At 38.1% G+C, this 25808-nt stretch overlaps 1 protein-coding gene across 3 annotated transcripts in view; it reads left to right on the plus strand.

Moving 5' to 3' along the window:
• Window positions 1-25808, plus strand: part of SLC10A7 (solute carrier family 10 member 7) — a 253210-nt gene that overhangs the window by 15703 nt on the left and 211699 nt on the right. For 2 of the 3 annotated variants that reach the window (XM_043567909.1, XM_043567917.1), the window contains exon 4: window positions 4479-4554. In XM_043567909.1, the coding sequence (XP_043423844.1) occupies window positions 4479-4554 (76 nt within the window). Of the gene's footprint in view, window positions 1-4478; window positions 4555-25808 lie in introns of those variants that run through there. The other variant, XM_043567925.1, reaches the window with a different exon arrangement.

Consider the following 25808-nt stretch of genomic DNA (forward strand, 5'->3'; position numbering starts at 1 on the left):
GGCAGAGAGAGAGGGAGAGAGAGAATCCCAAGCAAGCTCCATGCTGCCAGTACAGAGCTGGAGCCGGGGCTTGAACTCATGAAGCCATGCCAACTGAACCACCCAGGTGCCCCTAAAAATTATTATCCTTTAAAATGATAGTGTTCATCAAGAAGGTTCATCAAAGAATTTTATAACACAATCTTTTTTTTTTTCTTTCTGATTTCTAAGGGTTTTATTAGTAAATTGTTTTAAATTGTAATTTCACGGTGCCTGGGTGGCTCACTCTGTTGAGCGTCTGACTTTGGCTTAGGTCATGATTTCTCTGTTTGTGGGTTCGAGCCCCACCTTGGGCTCTATGCTGACAGTTCAGAGCCTGGAGCCTGCTTCAGATTCCATGTCTCCCTCTCTCTCTGCACCTCCTCTGCTCGCATTCTGTCTCTCTCTCAAAAATAAATAAACATTAAAAAAAATTGTAGTTTCAGTATATTTAACCTACAGTGTGATATTAGTTTCAGGTATACAGTATAGTGATTTGACAATTAAAGTTTATTTATTTATTTTGAGAGAGAGAGAGAGAGAGAGGCAGGGGCAGAGAGAGGGAAAGAGAGGATATCAAGCAGGCTCCACATTGTCAGCGTGGAGCCCATTGTGGGGCTCGAACTTATGAACCGCGAAATCATGATCTAAGCCAAAATTAAGAGTTGAACACTTAACGACTGAGCCACCTACGCATCCAGTGATTTGACAATTCTATATATTACCCAGTGATCATCAAAGTAAGTGTACTCTTAATTATAACACAATCTTAAAATGTTTAATCTTAAGGTTCTGGGATGGATACTGTTCTGGAAGTTTTAAAGAGCTGTGTTGGGAGAAAGATGGAAGGGACCAGAAGATGTAAGATATGGGTGCATGTGTTTAATGTAGGTCATCAGTTGGGCACTTTAACTTGTATATTCTATATCTTGCCAAATGTAGGCAGATAGTGGCTGAATATAAGTATTTTAGAAGTACAGGAAAGAAAAAAATATATAAGGAGCAAACATTTACCTTTTTACTTGTTCTGTTTATGTTTGCTATGACAATTGAATTAACAAGATTTTTATTAGACACTTTTCTTCCATAAAAATGCCATCATGTTTATTCAAAGGATTTAATGAATTTAAAAAATTATTTGAAGTGGTTTAAAACTAACTACAATTTAGTAGCATGGTATAATAGTTAAAATACTGAACTTGGAGTCTGGAGGTTGCTTTCTGACCCCGTCCCCAACTGAAGAAGTCATGTAATAGTCTTGAACCTCAATTTCCCTGCCTATAAATAGTGAGGATAGTCATACTTTTACTGTCTGCTTGATAATAATGTTGAGGATCTCAATTGAGATCACGTATTCATTTATTCAAGTCACTTGTTTAGTTCCCACTATGTACCAGGCGTTATAATAGGTGTTGGAGAAAGAATAGTGAACAAAAATGGGAAAGTGCAAGTTAGTTTTGCACATTGGGAAGACCTAGGTTGATTAACAATAAACAAGTAAGTAGATGACCAAGATAGAGATCAGTGATGGGAAGTAAAACACAGTGTGATACAGTTAAAAGTGGTTGGGTAGGTAGGCCAGTGATGAATTTAGATGGCAGAGTTCTCGGGGCAGAATATTTTAGGCAAAGGAAGTAGAATGTGCAAAGGCTGTAAGGCAGGAACAAGCCTGGTATGTTCTAGGGTCAGGAAAATGACGACGATGGCCAGATCCTGGAGATACAGAGGAAGAATAATAGTACTTGGAGTTGGTAAGGTAAGCAGGAGTCAGGTCCCACAGAGACTTATAGGTCCTTGGTGAAAGCATTGAAGTATTTTTCTGCATGCAGCAGGAAGCTCCCGGTGGGATTTAAATGAGGGTGTGTCGTGGTCTGATTTATATTTTCAAAGTAGTGCTCTGGCTGCTGCATAGAGAATAGATAGTAGAGGGGCTGAGAGAAAGGTAGGAGACCAGTTTGGAGGCTAGTCTGGTAAGGTAGCAGTGCAGTAGAGAGAAACGGACATTGGAGAGTGTATTGTAAATTAGAGCTCTCAGAACCTCTGGGTGGATAGGATGTAGAGAGAGAAGGACAGGGAGGAATCAAGGTTGACTTCTGGGTTTTGGGTGTGAGCCACTGGGTAATTGGTGGCATCATTTACTTAGCTGAGGAGAAACAGAGTAGTATAAGAAGGGGAAATCAAGACCGCTGTCTTGGCCAGATTGAGTTTGAGAGAATGAACATAAAATTTTCAGTGAAAAGCATAAAGTGCCACATAAGTATCATGACATCATTTTAGAGCAGCAAAGTATGATGCATATCTTAAAATTTTTTTTATGATGCATATTAAGAACCAATAGTTACTGAGTGTTTCCCATGAAAAGGGAATAGGAATCAAGGAATAGGAAGATATTAACTCATTTTCCTTGTATTCAGGGAATGTCCAGGGTAGTCGGGTATGTGAGAGATATAAAATAGTAATCAACCACAGTGGGGCAGCATATGATTTGTTAGATAAGTAATGTAATAGGTTAAAAGGTAAGAGGTTCAGCAAAGGTTGTGAATTCCTAAAGTAGAGAATTCAAAAATAAAACATAGTGGGAGACAAGAATAAAAAATTTCCTTACAGCCACGTTACAGAAGGTCTGAATTACTGGGCAGAGGAGTTTGGGCTGCATCTGTAGATGATGGGAAGTTCTGAAATGCACTAAACAAGAGAATAATGTACTAAAACATGGTCAGTAAGAAAGATTAATCTACTAGCATCATACTGGGTGTTATTAGAGTTGGGCTTGCAGTCTCAGGAAGCTAAGATACAATTATCACCTCATGATATTGAGCTTAAAGGAGTTTACACTTAGCCTAACTCCCTTACAGAAAGCTTTTCCTAGCTCAGTTTTTCTGCGTTCCCCACCCTAGTTTGAGAGTACACGGTATGTTGCTAACTTGAGGGAGCTGCAGACTCTTACCTCAGGGCCATGTTTCAGTCATTGCAATAAATATTTTGAGCACGTCTTCTTTACCTTGCTATGTCAAAGGGAAAGAGTGGGGGTAGAACATTCAGTAGGCATTTGCAAAAATCCAAAGTTGGGGAAAAAAACCATCTGAAGGGGGATGATGGCAATAGTCGTGGAAAAGAATGGAAAGTTGGTTGTGGTAATATATTGATTTATGAGAAGCAGGTGGAGCCACATGTAACTCCAAAGTTTCACATTGGATCATTAGGAAAAACAACAACAACAACAACAACAACAACAAACTATCCCATTGACAGAAATAAGTAAATTCAGAGATGAAATTGACGTTTTAGAAACTATTAGACATGTTCAGTTAGAGGTGGCAGTCACAGGCAGCTACAATTTGGGGAATGGTGGTTAGGGCTAGAAATGTAAAATTGTATATATTCATATAGATTCAGATTTGAAAATAAGATTGAAAAGAATGCAAGAGAGTCAGCAAAAAGTCAGAAGGGGCTGGTTTAAAAGAAAGGAGATAAATTAGAAGGATGAAGTACTATGGCAACCAAAAGAATAGAATATTTTGAAAAGCAAGAAGGGAATGAGAATGAATATGGGGAAGAGGATACTGTATTTGGTGAGTAAGAGATCACCTGTTACTTTTTAAGGTTACCACTTTTACTAGTAGAAGGGGCATAAGTCTGAATCTAGGTGAGTAAAGAGAGAATGAGTTGAGGCCCCCAGTAAGAGAATTTATGTTAAATACTTGCAAGGAATCAATGAGAAAAGTGTCTAGAGTAGTATCTACTACAAATGGTAAATGCTTGGTAAGTATCAGTGATGATAATAGTGATGGTCATAAGGAAGGCTCAGAGACTGGGAATCGATAATAGGAAAGACCACTTAAGCATCACTTGGGAAAATAGACCTTAAAAGATATGAATTGAGCTGGAAATTCTATGAAAAATGTGTGTTCTTGTGTTTTCAGTCAAAATAAATTAAAACTTTTTCTTTTTTTCTTATTTCAGAGGTAATATAAATTCATTGCATGAAGCTTAGATGATAAATTCTTACCAAAGGGAGTAGAAATATCTGTAATCTGGACTTAAAATATGTTTAAATCAGGCGTTCCGTGTCCTCTATTCCCTCCCTGTATGAACTTTCTACTTTTAGTGAGCTGCTGCTCACCATGTCTAGAATGTATATTCTATCCATCTGGGATGTATATCCATCCTTTAGATGGTAAGTAATGTTTTATATCTTTAGTATTTAGATTTACTACTCCTAGTTTTACAATGTGTTTTCTACTCTAAACTAAGAGAATAGATTTCTTGTCATGATCTGGGGAGTAGACTCATAATTTAGTAAAAACTAAATTTAGAATAGGTACTAGAATTTGCTACTGTTTGAATTCAAGAAGCACATGATCGCGAATATGTTTTTTTATGAGCTGAAAGTTTGAGCATTGCTGTTTATAATTGAAAAAAAAAACCTACTGATAATTGCATTTTCTTTGATTTTCCAGCTTGCAGACAGTAGGCTGCATGCCTCCCCCTGTGTCTTCTGCAGTGATTTTAACCAAGGCAGTTGGTGGAAATGAGGTGAGTCATAGGGCTAAATGCCGTGCTTTTGTTTTATATTTTATTTTATTTTTAAATTTTATAATGAAGAAGTCATATCACAGAGAATGCATAACTATAGCAGCTTATGAGAGAAGTGTAGGTAGATTCATAAATTAGGATGGTGCTAAAATTAATGATGATGAGTGAAAGTGAGGATTTCAAAGAGAAGAGCAAGGGAGATGAATGAAATAGAGATAGTGAGTTTTCTACCTCGGTGAGAAATTGGGAGACAAAAGAAGCAATCCAAGGAAAGGTACTTTTCATCTAAGACTAATGAGCCAACAACAGCTCTATGGCCATTCCTTAGTTCTTAAAAAGTTTGTAGCTGGGGTGCCTGGGTGGCTCAGTCGGTTACGCGTCTGACTTTGGCTCACATCATGGTCTCACAGTTTGTGAGTTCAAGCCCCACATCAGGCTCTGTGCTGATAGTTCAGAGCCTGGAGCCTGCTTTGGATTCTGTGTCTCCCTCTCTTTCTGCTCTTCCCCTGATTGTGCTCTTTCTCTCTCAAAAATAAATAAACATTTTAAAAAATTGTAGCAAAGTACATTTGTGGAAAAAGGGTCCATATACATTTTTTAAAAATTTATTTTTAATGTTTATTTATTATTGAGAGACAGAGACAGAGCATGAGTGTGGGAGGGGCAGACAGAAGGGGAGACACAGAATCCGAAGCAGGCTCCAGGCTCTGAGCTGTCAGCACAGAGCCCGACATGGGGCTCAAACTCACAAACCGTGAGATCATGACCTGAGCCCAAGTCGGATGCTTAACCGACTGAGCCACCCAGGGGCCCTGGGTTCATATACATTTAATGGCAAGTGAAGGCAATGTAAAAAGGAGAAATGAGGCAGGGTTTCTAAGGTGAGTTCAAAGAGATTATGCAAATGCTGGGGGAATGGGGCGGAGTGCTTGCGTTTTGAGACAGCAGTCATCCATTTCAGGGGCTACACAGAGGTGGCTCCTCTTGGCTGAAAGGTACCACAACTTCATACTGAAGGACTTGGTGGTAGCTTATTCCTCCTTTTCCACTTCCAATTTCTCATTTAGCAAAGAATGCTATTGAATGAGGGAGAATATAAGGGATTCCTACTTCAAAAAATAAATATATTTCTACTTCAATTCATTCTTAAGATTTCGCTTTCTTAGCATTTGTTTTTATTTTCATCTGCTTTATTTATTCTGAAAATATTTATTAAGTGTATTAAGTGCCTGCTATATTCTTTTTAAAAATAGGTTTATTGAGCTATTGTGGATATTACAATAAACTGCATACATCTAAACAACTTAATGTTTTGATGTCTGTGTACGCCTGTGATACCATGACCACAATCAAGATAATGAATGTATCCATCACCCTCAAAACTCTCCTGTGTCCCTTGGTAATCCCTCCCTCCTGCCCTTCTTAGTGCTCCTCTTCCTTAGGCAACCACTGATCCGTTTTCTGTCCCTGTAGATTAGTTTGCGTCTTCTAGACTTTTATACACTGGAGTTATACAGTGTGTACACCTTTTTCTTTTCTGGTTTCCTTTATTCAGCGTGATTATTTTGAGAGCCATCTATACTCTATGTATCAATAGTTCAGTCCTTTTATTGCTGAGTATTATTATTTTTTTATGGATATACTATAGTTTGTTTATCCATTTACCTGTGTGTGGACGTTGGGCATTTCCCACTTTGGGGCTATGAACAGTGTGTACAAAACTTTAAGTGAATGTGCACTTTCATTTCTCTTGGGAATACTTACGAATGGAATGTTGGGATCATCTGGCGGTGTATGTTTTAGCATCTTTCAACCAAGGCAAGAATTACCAACATATAGTTATAAATCATCTATAAATAGCTTCTGAGGTGGACCATTTCTGTCAACGTACAAGCACTCTTCTTGGACCGCAGGTATATGTTGAACTTTTTCAGAAATTGCCAAACTATCTTCCCAAGTGGTTTTACCATTTTACATCTCAGCCAGCGGTGTCTGAGAGTTCCAGTGCTCCACATCTCGTCAGCACTTGGCATTGTCAGTCTTTATAATTTTAGTCATTCTAATATGTATCTAGTGGTATCTCATTGTGGTTTTAATTTAATTTACATTTCCCAGCTACTAATAATGTTGAGCATTAATATTTTTCATGTGTTTACTTGCTATACATGTCTTTACATGTCTTCTTTGGTGAAGTGTAAAATCTTTTGCCTTTTTTCCTTTGTTTTAAACGGAGGTGGTTTGTTTTCTTATGAAAAGCTTGCTTTGTGAGCTTTATATATTCTGGATACAAGTCCTTCATAGATATATGCTTTGTAAATATTTTCTACCAGTCTGTAGCTTGTCTTCATTTTCTTACCAGTGTCTTTTGAAGAGCAGGATGGTAATGAAGGCAGTAAAGGTGGTTGGATTCTGGATGTATTTTGGAGGCACAGGATATGCTGATGAATTGAATGTGGGATATGAGAGAGAGAGGGGGTCATGAATGACTCTAAGACTTTTGACTGAGGAGCTGAAAGGATGGGGTTGCTGAGGGTTTTTATCATGAGTGGATGTCAGATGCTTTTTCTGCATTTCTGACAACCACCATTCTGTCCTGGAAATAAATCCCACTTGATAGTGGTATATGATTTTTTAAAATATACTGTTGGACTCAGTTTGCTAATATTTTGTTGAAGATTTTTGCATCTATATTCATGAAGGTATTGGCCTATGGTTCTTTTTTTTGGTGGTGTCTTTATCTGGTTTTGGTATCAGGGTGATACTGGCCTCAGAATGGATTTGGAAGTATTCCTTTCTCTTGTATTTTTTGAAATAGTTTGAGAAGAATAGGTATTAACTCTCTTTAAATGTTTGGTAGAATTTTCCTGTGAAGCTGTCTGGTCCTGGACTTTTGTTTTTTGAGATTTTTTTGATCACTGATTCAATTTTATTGGTAGTAATTGGTCTGTTCAACTTTTCTATTTCTTCCTCCTTTAGTTTCGGTAGGTTATATGTTTCTGTGAATTTATCCGTTTCTTCTAAGTTGTCCAGTTTGTTGGCATATAGGTTTTCATAATATTCTGTTACAATTGTTTGTATTTCTGTGGTGTTGGTTGTTATTTCTCCTCTTTCATTAGTAATTTTGCTTATTTGGGTCATCTCTCTCTCTTTTTTCAATGAGTCTTGCTAGAGATTTATCAGTTTTGTTAATCTTTTCAAAGAACTGACTCCTGGTTTCATTGATCTTTTCTATTGTTTCTTTATTAAATGATATTTAAAACAAAGATGGATGAGATTATATGCAGAGAGAGCATAGTTAGAAAAGAGATGAAGTTCAAGTACTGAGCACTGGGACCCTTCAACATTAAGTGGTTAGAATGAGGAGTTACCAGCAGAGGGAACAGAGAAAGGCAACAGATTAGACAGAAGGAAAAATAGGGAGTATCCTGGAAGCCAGGTGAAAAAAATGTTTGAAGGAGGAAGGTATGATCAGCTCTGTCAAAATCTGCTGATATAAGTTTGTGTACAATGAATTCTGAGAATTGTCCATTGAATTAAGCTACGTGGAGGTTATTCAATCAGAGTGGTTTTGTTGGAGTGTAAGGGCAAAAGCTTGTTTGGAATGGGCTCCAGAAAAAATAGGAAGAAAGAAGACAGAAGTATACACAACACTTTTGAGGTCCTTTGCTATAAAAGGGAAGAGGGAAATGAAGCTCTATTTAAAGAGGGATATGAGGTCAAGATTTTTTTAAATACAGAAGTGACAGTGTGTTTCTATCATGGTGGGGATTATATAGTTGAGAGGAAGCTGTTGATTTAAGGGAGTGCTGGAGTAATTTATTGGATCAAATGGAAGAGAATGGTATCAGGTTGCATGAGCTTCAGTGGAACTTGGATCATTTATTCATAATAAGAGTGTGTGGTTAGAGATCCATGAAGATGGGTAGAAAGGGTGCACTTGGGAGTCCTGATGACTTCTCATTCCTTAGGGCTCTTCTGATTTTCTCCGTTCTCTTCTGGTTTTCATTTGTTGTTTTTTTTTTTTTCTCAGCAGCTGAGACTGATGATGGAGTAGGTGGTATTAATGTTTGAGATAAGAGGAGAAAGTGTGCAAATGCCATCTAGGTGAAGAGAGTGAATTAACAGGAGAGTATGGTAGCATTGCTGGAAGCACTAAGGATCTGAGACCCATGGTCATGCATTTAAAATGAAGCCAGACTTCATCGTTACGTGTTTCTCTTATCTGCATTTAGTTTCTTGGTCCAGGAATGGAATTGACAGAGAGTTGGATTTAACCAGCGTTTCATTATGCTGGGAAGTTCTTTTTAGTTTCCACATCATTACTGAGCTAGAGGAGTTACAGGAGTCTTAGATTAGTGCTTGCTGTGATTCTCTTTCTATTGCTTTGAAAGAATTTGAGAGGAGGGTCTTTTCAGGACCTAGTGTTAACTGGCTCAAAGTCGTCATTTATGTCTTTCTTTCTGATGTGATTCCCTTAAGAGATTTTATTTATTTATTTTTTTAAATTTTTTTTAACGTTTATTTTTGAGACAGAGAGAGACAGAGCATGAATGGGAGAGGGTCACAGAGAGAGGGAGACACAGAATCTGAAACAGGCTCCAGGCTCTGAGCTGTCGGCACAGAGCCCGATGCGGGGCTCGAACCCACGGACCGTGAGATCATGACCTGAGCCGAAGTCGGACGCTTAACCGACCGAGCCACCCAGGCGCCCCCCTTAAGAGCTTTTAAACTAAAAAACCCTTTTGTTCTCAGATGACTGTTGGCAGAAGTTCAAAGTCCACTCATTTTGTTGACATTAACATATAGCATTAGAGATTGTATACACATGTTCATTCCCCAGTAGATATTTAAATGATTTACATTAATGTTGCATGTTAATAATGTTGAATTTATAGATATCTCCTTTGTTTTCTAATGCCATTGGTCTAGTACGTAAATGATTATATTGTACACTTTTATCATTATCAAGCATTTTTGTAGTCCTGGGAGTAAGTTACAAGTTTTCATAGGTATTGAAAATTGAGCTTGCAAAGTCCAGTTGGATCGTATCTTCTGATATGAAATGAGTGGACTTTTTCAATGTTTACATCAGATTGTGGAAGAAAGTGATCTGCGAGGAAAGGTATTAGATGATTTTAAGTTTAATGTTTTTCTAAAGTAATGTTAAAAGGTAACTGAATATAAGATTTAGCTGAAGGAAATGTACAGGAAGATTAATCTTTTGTATAATGTATTGGGAAAAATCTAATCTAAGGGTGGAAAGTGAATTTATTGGTCCATGTAAATGAAAAGGTCCAGGGGCGCCAGGGTGGCTCAGTCTGGGTAAGTGTCCGACTTCGGCTCAGGTCATGATCTCACTGTTTGAGAGTTCGAGCCCCACATCAGGCTCTATGCTGACAGCTCAGAGTCTGGAACCTGCTTCAGATTCTGTGCCTCCTTCTGTCTCTGCCCCTCCCCCTCTCACGCTGTGTCTCTCTTTCTCTCTCAAAAATAAACATTAAAAAAAATAAAAAAAAAAAAATAGAAAAAGAACAGGTCCAAAAGCAGAATCCACTATCAGGTTCCATCAGGTAAAGGTTTTGATTCTACTTCTCTATGATTCTCTGTTCTGCCTTGTACGCAGCAGCTTTATACACCCTTGTGGATTTCAATGTGGTAGGAAAATTGCTGGGCACATTTCCATGTTGCACTGTCCTTTAAAACTGACTATTCTCTACAGTGTTTATAACATATAAGAAAATCTTTTTCCTTCCAGATTTTGTGTTGTTAAACTTGTTTACATTTAGTTTATGCTCTCATATATTTATATATTCATCTTTAATATAAATATACACGTGTAGCATATGTTCTGGTGTATTAAAGGAAATGTGAGATTGTGTAGCATATTTATATTTAATGATTTTGGGGATGAATGCAGATATAGTAGTGTCATTTGGAATGATTTTATTTTTATTTTGTGAAGTTGTTATATAACTTAGGAGGAAGTTTTTTCTGTTACTTATTATACACCTTTCATTTTAAATGCTTTTTCCATAAAACTGTTGATTACCAAAAGGTTTTGTCATGAATTGAAAGTTAGCACATTCCTTAAACTCACAGCTTGCACTTTGGCAAGAAATAGTCTTGTTACTTCTTGTTAAAGTTAAAAAAAAGTATCTGTTTTTATAAGTTAGATTGTTGTTTCAGTGAGCCAACTGGAGTTTATAATAAGTTTTAGCAGCAGAAGGAAGTCAGCATATGTGCACAACAATGCTTATATGCTGAAATGCTAGCATATCCTTTAGGTATTAAAATGAGACTATTTAAGGGCATAGCTGACTCACAGTCTTATTTTGTGGCTTTTAAATTTTAAACTACTTTCATTTAAATATTAGAAACATAGCTAAATTCTTTTTTGTGATCACTCATTTATTCATTCATTATTTATTCATTCATTTTATTCATATAACAGTTTTAAATGCAACTTTTCAAAACTGCAAGATTATTAAGGTGTGCTGTTGAAATGGTCTGGTGGTTATGTGGTTTTGTGTGTGTGTGTGTGTGTGTGTGTGTGTGTGTGCATGCACATGCACTTTCATTTCCTTTTTTAAGTACTAGGAAGAGTAATAAGACCTGATGGACCCTAATTTCATTGCCAAGTGTAAGAAAGTGATAGATCAACATGTTTTCTATTTTGTTCTAACATGGGAGACGTGAGATAAACATTTATTCTTTGTTTAACACTGTATACATTTGTTTGGTTTAAATTTCTGTTCCAGGGGTGCCTGGGTGGATCCTATGTTAAGTCTCCAACTCTTGCTTTCCTTTTTTGGTTCAGGTCATGATCTCAGGGTCTGTGAGATCCAGTCCCGCCTCAGGCTCTGTGCTGATAGTGCAGAGTCTGCTTGAGATTCTCTTCTTTCTCCCTCTCTCTCTGACCCTCCCCACACTCTCTCTTTCTCAAAATAAATAAATAAACTTTAAAATAAGTAAATAAATAAATTTCTGTTCCAAATGTAAAGTTCTATGGTAAAAAATACAATTTTTTCCCCCAAAGCTTTATAAATGTTTAAAACCTTATGGGACTGGCTAAAGAAATCATTGTATTTAAATTCAAGGAGATTCTGCCTCATAGTAACTATGGAAGGGATTATGAAAGAAGTTTCTTCTTTAAGAAACTGGCACATTGGGGCGCCTGGGTGGTGCAGTCGGTTAAGTGTCCGACTTCAGCCAGGTCACGATCTCGCGGTCCGTGAGTTCGAGCCCCGCGTCGGGCTCTGGGCTGATGGCTCAGAGCCTGGAGCCTGTTTCCGATTCTGTGTCTCCCTCTCTCTCTGCCCCTCCCCCATTCATGCTCTGTCTCTCTCTGTCCCAAAAAATAAATAAACGTTGAAAAAAAATTAAAAAAAAAAAAGAAACTGGCACATTATTTTTCCAAGTTTGAAGAGATAGAGTTATGTAGTTTTCATGCTGTTGTTACAGAGGTATTTCAATTCCCTATCACTTATGCTGCTGTTTAATGAAAAAAGCTAGAAAGGTAGAATTTGGGAATAGTTACACTGTTTTCCTGAGAAAAGGAATGATTGCAAGCTGAAAAAAGGGATGATTCAGCTAATCGCCCATGCCTCAAAATGTGAAGTAAATATTAGGTCTTAATTTCTGAGTAAAGTTGCAAAGCTGTATATAACTTTGTGAAGTTTTGTGAGTTTGAACATTAAACCAAGTAGGAGAGAAATATAGTGAAGGGTTTCTGCCTTCAAATACCTGAAAGAAAAAATAAAAAGAAAGGGAGAGCATTAAGAATCATAGTAAATAAAAATCAGGGCAGGGTAGGAAGGAGTTTCCTGTCAGATCTGAGTGTATTTTATGCTAAACTCTATCTTATCTGTGTTTAAGGCTAAGCCTGGTAATTTGAATTATGAAAATAAGGAATCTTCACCACTAAAAGCAGTGTGCTGATTACATGCATGTTATTTATGTTGGTTTATTTATTTATTTATTTTGTTTCTTAAAGTGAATTCCATAGATCACCCATACCAACATTATGGGTGGATGATTAGGAGAAAAAAAATATCCTTGTCTCCACCTTAGGATCTGTTGAACTAGAATGTGTGGTAGATGGGCCTCAGGATTCTTCTTTTAAAAATTATGAATTAGGGGCGCCTGGGTGGCTCAGTCAGTTAAGTGTCTGAGTTTGGCTCAGGTCATGATCTCGCAGTTTGTGAGTTCGAGCCCCACCTCGGGCTCTGTGCTGACAGCTTGGAACCTGCATCTTGCTTCAGGTTCTGTGTCTCCCTCTCTCTCTGCCCCTGCCCTGCCTCTACTCGGTGTCTCTCAAAAATAAATAAACATTAAAAAAAAAAAAGAAATAGAGTATAGTACTCAACCAGAAGTTAAGCCCCTACTACGGAGGCCGCTTTTAGGCAAACAGGCTTAAGCAATGGAATGCACAAAGGGCCATGGTGACCACCTGGCTGAATACAGACAGGCCCATCAGGCGACCCACCCTGAAATATCCATAGGCCCTAGTTGACCAATGGGCTACCAACAACTAGGCACAGTTACCAAAAAAGTGAAAATTTCGTGTCACCATACCTCCTCACCTTCCCTCCATAAAAGCAGCCCCCTCCCACTGCCTCTTTGCAGACGGCCTCTCCTCTGCTGTCCTGCTTGCCACTCCCTTGTGGTGTAGTCAATAGCTATCTCCTTTGTCCTGCCTCAGGTGGATTCTTCCACCTCTGGTGCCACTGGCTTCTACCGGATCTCGACCCACATTACGGGGCACCCATCCAATGGATAGACATACCCTTTAGCTACCACACTCACTTTATGTAGACACTGGGAGTAAAAAGGAGAATGAGGCCTGCTTTCAAAAGCCTACATTTAGTGTGATATCACACTATTCAAAACCTCTATTTCATGTTATAAACCTCACAAAAATAGGTGAAACAGAGTAAAATGGCTTTGTATTGGCTCACTTGATCAGATTATTGTTTTCCTTTTTTAGTGTAGAAAAAGCCTAAAATGCACCCCAAGTGAACTGAGCCCCACGCACCTGTGTAGGACAGCCAGAACTTCAGTTTAGGAATCTGGACTGTGTTTGCTTCTTCTAGGCAGTAGGCTGTTCCTTGCCTAGTTTAGGGTTAAGGCGGTATGCTCCTTTTAATGTAAACATATTTAGTTGGCATTTTTATTATATTTTAATTAGTAGGTTGAGGGATTTTAGAACTCCTTGGTAGTCATGTAGCATTCCAAACACATTTTAAAGAAAAGTTTTGATTTCAGGTATAGTAGAGAGGTAATTAAGTTAAAAGGTGTGTGTGTGTGTGTGTGTGTGTGTGTGTGTGTGTGTTTAATTTCATCAATGGGGCTATTGCCCAAATCTCTTCAAAGAAAACTTAAGAATGTCTCCTGAGCAAAGAAAATTATTACGTGTGGTGAACTCTTTAAGTCATAGACGAAGGTCATGGCAGTCTGAGTGTATTTAAAAAAGGTTTTCTGTCTGCTTGGAAAGCAAATGAAGCACTCATTACTAACTTTAAAATTATAGCTATGAGAAGATTTTTGCTAGAGGTGAAAGATCAAGATCATCACAGTCCAAATGGAGACAGAAAGTTCAATTTCTGGCTTATCAGTCAGGCATGAAACATTTCAGGGTTATTTTGCATTATCAGTGGGGAGTTGATCTTGCTAATCCAATGCATGAAGATAAGATTCATTGAAACATTTATAAAGGCATTTAGAGTAGATCTGATCAGCAGAGAGCCAACTTGAAGTGAGAAGGAAATCTGACCTGTCAGTCACTGTCTCAGCTTCAGCAATCACTCAGCTTTTCTGTGCCTTGCCTTTCTCTTCTGTTAAATGGGGTCCGCTACTGCTTTTGCTTGCAGTGGAAGTTTAATGGCCTCCTGGAGAAGTGTCATATCTGAAAAAGGCTTTCCGTGTTGAGCCCTCTTGCAAGCTGGCTTATGGGCACTTATTTCCCTGCAGCCTCCTGTGCTCTCTGGGAAATGGTGACCATTCTTCCTCTCTGACAGATTAAAGAATAGGATAGCAACAGCAGCAGCAGCAGCAGCGAGAAATTGTATGTTAACTACTCTTCTTCCGTATATACCCTTTAACATTGGTCTCATCTTCTGGGTGAGGTTGGTATTCTTAGAAGCCCTGCAAAGAGTTGACTGTGTTTGTTTTAAGCTGCTATAAAACTTGTTTGAAACATGCCTAGATTTCTCCAGAATTTTGTTTGTGTGTAACTTAGAATTCTTCCCTTTAACCCCTTAATGCCTCTCAAGTTGTCTTCCATTCTCCCACTCTAAACAAAAGCGTTTCCTTAATGGTTGGCAGTGATTTGTGTTCACCATATTCAGTGGCCAATTCTCAGTTTTTGTCCCCCATGACTTAACTAGCCTTTGACACCATGGCTGCTTGCCTCTTCCTTTTGCTTCCCTGACGCTCTTCTTTCCTATTTCTCTTCCTCTGTCTCTCATCATCCCTTTTCTCCTTGTCTAGCTCCTTTTCCATCCTAATGGGAATGTCTTCCAGGGATCTGATCTTGGAACACCTTATTTAGCATTGCTGGATTCCTGTAACTGGGTGCTTCTCTCCATGGCTGAAGTCTTTTGAACCCCACCTTTCAGTCTGTCTCTGCCTCAGACATAAGGACCAGTCTTGATCTTTGGTGAGAAGTGTTTAAGCAACACCAGCTCAACATGCTGTGGCGCAACATCACTCCGTGTTGCTAAGCCATCTGACCTTTAGCAAAGGATGCACTTGCCCAGGAATCAAAGCAGTTGTTACCATTATTCACCTAGTGGCCAGGTAAGCCCGGGACCTCTCTCTGTGAGCCTTGGTTTCCTCATCTGAGGAGTATTTGCATCTTTATTTCATGGGATTGCGTACAAGGATCTTATGAAATTGTATGTAGAAGTACTCATAAATTGTTCAGGAGCATATCAAGCAAGCATCGGCATCATCATTGTAGATGATGATGATTTTGTCACTGATGGGGTCACCTAGTTATCATTGCTTTCTCAAGAATTTGATCGCCTGAGTTTACTTATTCATTCACTTCACTCATTCATTAAAAATATATATGTTGAGTGCTTGCTATAGCTTGTTATATATATAGTACCTTTATAGAATTTTCAGTTGAGTAAGTGATATAAAACATAAACAGTAAATTGCAATATAAGATGGCTAGTGTTTAAATTTATAAGATGGTGAGTGTGTAAATAAATTTAATAAACTGTATAATCCCAGTTTATTACTTTGTATTAGTTTATATTATAGGTCTTCAATATTTTTATATAAATGTTTCTTACCATAACCAGGAATATTAGTCAGATATTTAAGATTACCCCTTCTGGGAATGAAAAGGAATGGGGAAACATAGTAGTAGTAGAAAGATTGCTTTGGGAATTTATTTTTTATTTAAAAAAATTTTTTTAAGTGTATTTATTTATTTCGAGAGAGACAGAGAGAAAAAGTTGGGGAGGGGCAAAGAGAGAGTGAGACAGAGAATCCCAAGGTGGCTTCATGCTGTCAGAGTGGAGCCTGATGTGGGGCTTGAACTCACAAACCATGAGATCATGACCTGGGTCGAAACCAAGAGTCAGTTGCTTAACCGACTGAGCCATCCAGCTGCCCTGCTTTGGGAATTTAGAACAAGATAAAGGGGGTTGAACAGATTTGCAGGATATTTCTCTAAAGTCTGGAAAACCACGCTGGTTCTGTTCCAAGTCAACATACCAACCAACCACAAGAACAATCAGGTACCATGTCTCCCTTGAACAGTTCTACATAAACATTGAAAATCTGTTATCTAATTCTTTTTCAGTATCAGAATGTCTGCATATATTAGGACCAACATAAAACATTTTTCAGCAATTTGGTTTATTTGAATTAATTACATTTTAATTATCAAACTTTCTCGGGAAATACCCTGGGTTTATTAGTGATCTTGAGGAAACACTAGTTTAAACAACGCACAAGTTCTTTGTTAGCTAATCTAATTTGGTTAATATTTGTATTTGTCTTATTATAGAAAATTTGATTATTTTTACCTTTATTTCCAGATTGTGGGTGTGTACATTTTTCAGGTTCTGTGGCTTACTGTGCATTGACTACATTCCGGTTACCCATGTATTTGTATATACTTACGAAGTTGTTGCTACTGGAAATAGGATACTTGCTCCCAATAATTTGTTAAACCATGGAGTTTCAAAAATATCAATAAGTTGGATGTGAGAAGACTTAGCTTCTTCTTGTCCTTAACCAGCTCTGTGATCTTGGGTATTCTCTTTTTTAGCTTTTTAATTGATTGTGTATAAATAGGGCTGATTGGTCTATGTATTTATCTACAATAAATCTGTATCTATTTATACATATCTATCTATATCTATTTATTTTTTTCTCCAAGTTTTTATTTAAATTCCAGTTAGCACACACTGTAATATTAGTATCAGGTGACAGAGTTGTTTTAGATGAAAATACTTTGGGGAAGAAAAAGAAAAGGATGTATATATCTGACTTATTTATAAATGTTTAAATTACAATATAGTTGACACACAATGTTACATTAATTTCAGGTGTACAACATAGTGGCTGGACAAGTCTGTATGTTATGCTGTGCTCACCACCAATGTAGCTACCATCTGTCATCATACAACTTTATTATGATACCACTGTCTATATTCCCTGTGCTGTGCTTTTCAACCCTGTGACTTATTCATTCCATAGCTGGAAGCCTGTACCTCTCATTCCCCTTCACCCATTTTCCCCATCCTATCACCTTCCCTTCTGGCAGCCATCAGTTTGTTGTCTATATTTATGCTAAAAGGACCTATTTAAGTGACAGGAGGTAATCTGTTATTTTAAGTTGTTTGCTTGTTGGTGAAATATGATTAACTGTATTGCATTAATTGTAGATCTTCATGCTTTCTCAGCTTAACTTTCCTTATGAGAATATATGCTTTATGAAACAGGATGGTATTATACATGTATCTTTCATATGGGAATATTCAGCATCTATCAGACTAAAGGAACCAAGCTTAATCTTTCCTGCATTGCTACAAACTTTGAAAATTATTCTTTTAAACTTTACTTGCATTATGAAGATATCAGATTGTGTCTCCTAAGTACCTAATGAGAACATTCTGCTTAGTGCAATAAGATTTTTCAAGCAGATTATTCATGACCAAGAACACTTGGGTCCAAACTAATGGTCTGAATATATTGAATGGGACTGAGCTGCATTCTAATCAAGTGATAAGATATTGGACTTGCAGGACCCTCTAAATGAGTGATTTTCAATTTTTAAAAAAATTACAACCCACAGATAGAAACTGAGAAGTTTCTAAAGTATAGTTACTCTATGTATAATTCACTTTCTCTTCTCATTTCCCCTCTCCCCACTTCCTTCCACCTTTCTCCTTTCCTTCCCTTCCTTTTCTTTTCTCCTCTTCTATTTCGGAAAGAAAATGCCAGTCAGTATTCACTAAATTGATTTTGTGAACTACAGTTTGAAAAATACTATCCTAACCTGTAGTGGAAAGCTGCCATCCTATTTCCTCTTGAGTCAGCTCTTCTGATCCTCTGGACAGACTTATTGGCCTTTGGTTTATTCCCAGGGGGATTCCTGGCCGCCTGTTACTTGCAGAAGGGTCCTTTGGTGTTGGCCCTCAGACCGCTTGGGGACTTTGTGTTCCTGATCAATTCTTCTGCCATTTGTGGTCAGCTCATTTGAACAGTCTGCTCCTGGAGGACACACCTCTTCATCCGCCTAGCTACCAGATGAAGTCCTACTCATCAGTCAAGGCCTAAGTCAAATACCACTTCCCTTCGCCGAAGGGAAGCCTTTGCAGCCGCCCAGTCAGAATTAATCTTTCCTGCCTTCCCTGGTACTTCCTTTGTGTCTCTGTCATGACATTCACCCTTTATCAGATAGTTTTGCTTGTATTTGGCTCTCCAACCAATTTTTGAGGTTCATTTTCAGGAACTGCTTTTCTCTGATCCCTTTAATGCTGTACAAGAGTATCCATAATAACAATGGCAAAGGAGCTTTTGGGGAAGCTAGAGAATGACTCTAGTTCTATCACAGTCATACAACGGTCCCGACAAAGTTGGTCAGAGTAATGATGAACTCACTTCCATGACAGTAATTTCCATAAGTTTGTGTTCAGTCTCTCCTTCAAGGATCTTTTCATAAACTTACTGTGCCAGAATAAAGTGGGATAGACTTGGACAATATTCTGTCTAGATTAGTCATATTTTGTCATTAATGCAAATAAATTTTAAATTTTGTTGAGAGAACTTATTGTGGGAAGTTTTCAGTTGATGCCCCATAGTGTTTCTTATTTAATGATCCTTCAGACGTGGACTCTGAGACAGTGGGATTACAAAGTTCTCATCTAATTACAATTACATTAAGTTCACACTGCTTTGAAAATGGTACACTTTCTCAAATAGGCAGACTGTGATAGTTTAATTCCAAAAAACAGTCTGAGAAATTAACTGTATGAGGTAAAGCATATTTATATATTTATACATACTAATATTTTTTTAATGCATAATGAGTTAGCCTATGAAAAATGCTCTTCGATTTTATGGCTCCCATTTTCAGGGACAACAGGGACTGATATGCCTTAACTCTCACTGGAGTTTACATTGAGTCCTTATCAAAATGAGCCATCATAAATACTTATTACAGTTGTGATCTGCAGTTACTGGCATGCATTTATTGTTTTTGTTCCTCCAAAGTACGATATTTCCAGTTCCTCAGTAGTTTTAACTACCAACTGCTCTGCTCTGTGTTTGCACACTTGCCATTAAAGGTGGGGTACATATTACATTTTCACATGAAAAATGAGAGCCGGCATTAAAATAAAAAAAAATCTACCTATGCTCAAGTAGTCTATAAAAAGACATGAATTCTGTTGGTTTGATATCATCATTTTTAGTAAATAACCAAAGATAGAATTTTTGTTGGAGGAATTATGTAGTTCTATTTAAAAAGTTTTCATTTTCAAATTATGTTTGAAATGCTTTTTTAAAAATTTTGTTTATTTCAGAGAGACAGCATGAGTGAGGGGCAGAGGGAGAGAGAGAGAGAATGAATCTTAAACAGGCTCCACGCTCAGTGCAGAGCCCGACACAGGGCTTGATCTCATGACCCCTAGGCTCATGACCTGAGCCCAAATCAAGAGTTGAACACTCAACTGACTGAGCCACCCAGGCACACCTGAAATACTTCTGAGGGCTAAAAAAAGAGCCTACTTTTTTTAATTTTTATTTTTATTTATTTTTGAGAGAGTATGAGTGGAGGAGGGGCAGAGAGAGAGGGAGAGAGAGAGAGGATCTGGAGCAGGCTCTGCACTATAAGTGGAGAGCCCAATGCAGGGCTAGAACTCATGAACCGTGAGATCATGACCTGAGCCAAAGTCAGGCTTAACCCACTTGCCATCTTGCTTAAACCACTGAGCCACCCATGTGCCCCCCAAAAAAGTCTACTTTAAGAAACAGTTTGCGTATGGTTGATGAGGTTTTAGAACTTTGGGCCCAATTCATTATAAATTGATTATCAATAGAGAAAGAGGAAAGAAGTTAATTGAGTTAGAAGCTTGTTCGCTAAATAAAAGAGCCTTTTACTGGTTGGAAGGAGCCTAATCTCAGTTTTTTGTTTTGTTTTGTTTTGTTTTGTTTTGTTTTGTTTTCACTTCAAAATAATTTTTTAAAATATAATTTATTGTCAAATTGGCTTACATACAACATTCAGGGCTCATCCCAACAAACCTCAGGTTTTTTACAAAGCCTTTTAGGGATGTGAAGAAATACTAGCTTTGTTCTGCATTTTCCTTATTTCTCACCTGGGTGAATAAAAAGGGCACAGCAGGATGATGGAATGACTCAGGACTGTAACAGGGCACAGTCCAGTAAGCACTGTTAACTTTTGTGGGCAATTCCTGTGCCCTGAGTGGATTTAGCTAGCTGCTAACCCACCCAGTAAGAGACCACTGAGATCACAGTAGGCTCTTGTCATCAAAATAATAATAGCCAGTGCTTTTATAGCCCTTGGTATATGTCAGTCCTTGACCTCAGTGCTTTACATGCATTAATTCCCTTAATCCTTTTAACAGCCTTTGGAGTTAGGTACTATTATTCCTATTTTGTAGATGAGGAAACTGGCACAAAAAGAGATACAGAAACTTGCCCAGCATTGTGTAGCCCAGAAGAAGAGCTGTGATTGTAAACCAGGTGCTCTGCTTTCCGTGTCTATGTGCCCATCTATCCCTTTTCTGCCAGTCCCTCAGTTAACACTGGAGCTAGGACAGATGGCACTCAAAGGTCTCCCTCTATATGTGGCTTAGTGCCTGTGCTACCTAGGTGAGAAAAATAGAGGTTGACCTATAAGTAGACCCAAAAGCCATAGTTGCAGAAAAAATGATCCCTACAAAGTTGTGTAGGCATTGATGTTTCTACCTGACAGGAGGTCTCCCTTCAGAATGCTTTCCCATCTCTGCCAGGGCCCTGTGGTGGGTACCCCATCCAGGCATGGGCAGCACAGCAAAGGTCTGTGTATCTCACCGAGGCTTCCATCTGATGGCAAACAGTGTTTGTGAATATTTCTTATTCACAGCTGTATCCTCTGTGTCCAGTGCAGCACTCGGCATATGTTAGGGGCATAGTAAATCTATTTGAATTGATTAATATTTTTGAAGGAATGTGTTTAAATCTAGCCCTATCCAGGTCTTGATTTAAATATGTCTTATTAAAGCAGTAATTCATATCTTGTTTTACTTCATCCTATATTAAATAAATTTGTGTAAATATCATACAGTTTTATAGAAAAATCAAGATACCTAATTGGCAATGTCTTGCAATATTTTTACTTCTCCCAGTTATTCACAACTATTCTGCTTCATCTAAACATCAGCAGCCACAGCCACTTAGATGGTGGCAACCTCCAAAATGGTGGGCATGATGTTTAGAAGGACATAAAAAAGACTTCTATAAGGTTGATCTTGTATTTTCAGATCAGTTCAGAGATGAAAAGTGTACACAGACATTTGAGTAACTGAATGGGACCTTGAGTGTGTTTTTTTTCCCTTTCTTATTTTGGATGGTCTTAAACTATCTAGTCAAATAAAAATCTCATGTGGGAAAAATGATTTTGACACTAGAAGACCTTCATAGGTACTTGATAAATGTTTTTGTTTGGCACAAATGATGTGGTAAAAAATTCTTTTCCTTAAAATAAATAGTGATTTTTTTTCTCTCTGGAAGTTTCAGTGTAAACAATGAAAATATATGTAAGAATACTTCTTTAGGTCATCTTCTATTGTGATAAATACAGTTAAATTCTTTTGCATATTTTTTGAAATACCTTTACGTGTATTTTCTCTTTTGAACTTCCTAACAATTGTACGAAGTAGATAAGACTGGTAATATATTACCCTGATATTTGTAGCTGGTCAAATTAGGATTTATAGGTAAGGTGCCTTGACTAAAGTCACACAGTTGGAAAGTATGGACTCCTTCTCCAGGCCGCTTTCATCCCATCATACAATATCTCAAGCAAAAACAACAGAACTCCAGGAAGGAACACCTGGATCTTATGCTGGCTCTTCATCACAGGTGGACGGTTTGAAATTGTTCTGGGAGATCGAATGTCAATGCACTATTAACTTGAAACACATTATCGAACACTTGCAATTTACAGAGCACTGAACTAATATTTTGAGGAGCGGGGAGGTAGAGTACAAAGAGAATCCAGCGGTAGTCTGCCTTCACAGAGATTGGTAATGAAATGGGGGAAATTGGCAGGAGCATAAGCAACAAGTGAGTGTGAATGAGTAGGTGGGGTCAGTAAGCAGGGGGCTGGAGAGGTCCCTAGGGTTTGAGCCAGGCCCACAAATTCTGGTTGGAAAGGTGGTCCTTGGAAGTGATCCGCTTTCAAGTTCTCTCCCACCGGTTAGGAAATTGTTTGAAAGTGCTTCCGAGTGAGGTGAAGGTAAACTTGTTCTAAGATCCAAGCTGGAAGGGATGCTGCTCACAAATCCTGTCCCAGTGACCTGGCTGACGCAGCACAGTTTGTTACCTGCATGTGGGAGCAGGAATGCAGGCTGAGTGAGGATGCGGTCGCATCACGACTGACAATTGCACTGCAAATGTTGCTTCCTTACAGTGACCTGGTGGCAGAATTGCCACTTTGCTGTGCCCATGGATACAAAATCTGAACGGAAAAACCAGAAACCACACTGATGGTGTGGATGGGTCTGTGGCACAGGTAGGCCAAACCTATACGCATCATGGCAGCTGTAGAGTTAAAAGAAAAAATCACCACTGCCGTAGTCACAGAGAAAATCTTCAAATATATCTCAGCAGTTTCCATTCCCTACTGGATGAGAAGGTGATAGCAAACCTGAGATTTCCTTCTGTTCTTCAAACACGAGAAGGCTTTCGAAATTGTTTTGGTACCACAGATCCAACCTTTACCACCAGGAAGCCAATCCCCCCCAGGAACACAGCCACCAATATTCCCTTGTAGCTGGTATCTGAAACTGTAAGACACAGTGTAGATGTTTTTTCTTTAAATGTTATTGAAATAAAAATAACAAATTAACTTCAATGTTAAAAACCCTATTAGTACATACCTACTTTCCTCCCTAAATCCATACTATTGATTAGGTTATGTAAAATATTTCCTGGCAGTAGATACATGTTGTTTAGTGCTAACTGGGGAAATGATTAAATTAACATATGTGAACATGCTTTGCAAATTACAAACCATTACAGTTACTTTGTTATTAGGTTACTGCTATTAGATGATGCTATTAGATGACTGGCTTTTAAAAAAATTGTTGATTAGAAAGTCTATTTGATATAGTTAATTGAGTTAGGTATTGAATTGTCTTATTGTATGTTGTGTTACTACTCTGGGAGTTAGGAGTTAAATGTGATATATTCCACCTTGGTTTGGAAAACCATAGTTTTAACATGATACTTGAAAAAACATTTAGTGTTTTCTCTCTTCCTTGCCTAAATTGCTTCACTTATTTCTTTTTGCCTCAAAAGGCTGGGAAGAGAGAAGAGAGAGTACTATGATAGTCTACTTGATTTTTTTAAAGCTTCTTCACTTTTGTCTTTATATTTTTAAGATCTATGTCTTTATCTTTTGAACTTTCCCCTCTCTCGTTCCTGTCCTTTTCCTATTTATCTTTCATCATTGTCTCTCCCTCTTTTTTTTCTGGTGAATTTTAGTTCCTCCACTAAGTCTTAACCAAACTGGACCCTTTAGTAGGTTTCTGCATGATCCCCTGGCACCTTTGTTATTGTCACTGTCTTCAGTGTCGTCTCTTAATGTGGGGTTTCTTCCTTGGGGCATAACTGTATTTCAGCCTAGAGCAGGACATCTCAGGTTTCCAAATCCTTAACTTGGCCTTCTAATGACAGAGGCATGCACATCCCTGGCACTATCTCTTCTTCCAGAAGCTGTCAGGGTTCATCCATCTGCTCTGGCAATCGTAGCCTCTGAAGGTCCTCTATGACAGGCGATTGCCTTCTACCCTGGCTTTGTGTATAGCAGGTGTTCGCAGGGTCCACGGGACTCCTTCTGCCCTCAGCACCAAGATGTTAGGAAGCTTCCTGTGGGGTGTGCAACTGATGTGTGACTCTGCTTAGCTGTGACCACAAGGCCCATCCCAAAGCCTGCTGGTGTCATGTACCCTCAGGTCTTCCTTCTAGGCAGCTACCTACTCTTTAAAGTGCTGCTTCCAAAGCCTTCTCAAAATGAATCACTGCAGCTTTATTTGGAAATTGCAGAAGTCAAGGAGATGGATGGCTGCCTGAGAGGACCTTGAGCTATAACTATAACTCTCTAAAATCTCCAGTCAGAGTCAAATCATATAATCTCTTTAAACTCCATCTCGTATGATTCTGTAGAAATAATTCTCCATTTGGTCTAGGTGTGAGGGTCTTGGGGGATGTTGGTTTGGTTATCCTGATTTTCACCCTTTGGCTTCTTTTCTGACATTAACCCCCTACCCTGCCAGTCATGGCAAAGGTTGGGGGTGGGATGGCGGAAGACCATTTACCTCAATCCATACCAAAGTTGTATTCTGTTTTTGCATTGACTCAGTCTAAGTCAACACAGAATATTAGCTAATTTGGAGAATCTGCCCAATTTATTTATTTCATAAGTGCTCAATTCATACTCAAGGAAGTAAAGGAAATAAAGTATGTTGCAAGGAAATGAATTGATTTCCTGTATCTGTCTAATTGAATATTATTTTCTCAAATTGATCCAACTTTAAATTTCTTATTTTGTTGAATTTTTGGTGATTTTTTTTAACAACTCCTATTCTTTTGTATAAATTATACTAATTAGATACCAATAATAATGATTTTTTTCTCTTAAAAAAACTGTATTGATTAAGTGACTATGCTGGTTAATATATGTATCATACACCCCTGATTGCTTTCTAATATCTATACTCCCTCCTTCTTTAGAGCAGAACCTTTCAGCTGGGCACACTGCCACTCAGCTAAACACTGTATTTACTAGAATTTGTGGTGTTCCAATGGCCATGTAACTAAATTCTGGCCAGTGAAATGTAAATGGAAGTATTGCATATCACATCCAAGATGTCTCCTTAAAAGTGGGTGGTGCAGCCTTCATTTGTCCTTCCTCTCTCTGCTTACTGGAATGTTGACCTGATGGCGACAGCTTGAAGACCAGTCTTAAGATTGAGAGACAGGCTGCTAATGATAGTGGAGCATCAAGAACAGGATTCTGGGTTCTTTTGACTATGGCGTTGCCATATCCTGGATTGCCTATGTCTAGGCTTCTTTTACAAGCATACCTCTCTTGTATAAGCATTGTTATTTGGAGTAGTTTTTTGTCTGCAACTAAACTTGATCACAATTGATGTAAAATATATAATTTTCAAATAATGGGATATAATAAAGTACACTTAATACTGGAGCTACACTGAATGTATTTCAAAATAATATATTTAGAAGCCACTTGAAGAGCTAAAGTGATTCCTGGGTCCATTATAACTTAATAACGTGCAGTATTATAAAAAATAGCTCAATGATTGTCTTGAATATTTTACCTCTTTTGATTCTTTTGGGAATGCGGATTAATACTGAGAAATAGTTTTGTTATTTAGCAGCAGTATTCCTAATGCTAAGTACAAAACTCTAGACACTTAGGGGAATTTTTGGAAATATTCTGTCTTGAATCCTTTTTGCTAATGTATTCGAGACTGATTTTG

The sequence above is a fragment of the Prionailurus bengalensis genome, chromosome B1 (assembly GCF_016509475.1).
Source record: "Prionailurus bengalensis isolate Pbe53 chromosome B1, Fcat_Pben_1.1_paternal_pri, whole genome shotgun sequence".
Lineage (NCBI taxonomy): Eukaryota > Metazoa > Chordata > Mammalia > Carnivora > Felidae > Prionailurus > Prionailurus bengalensis.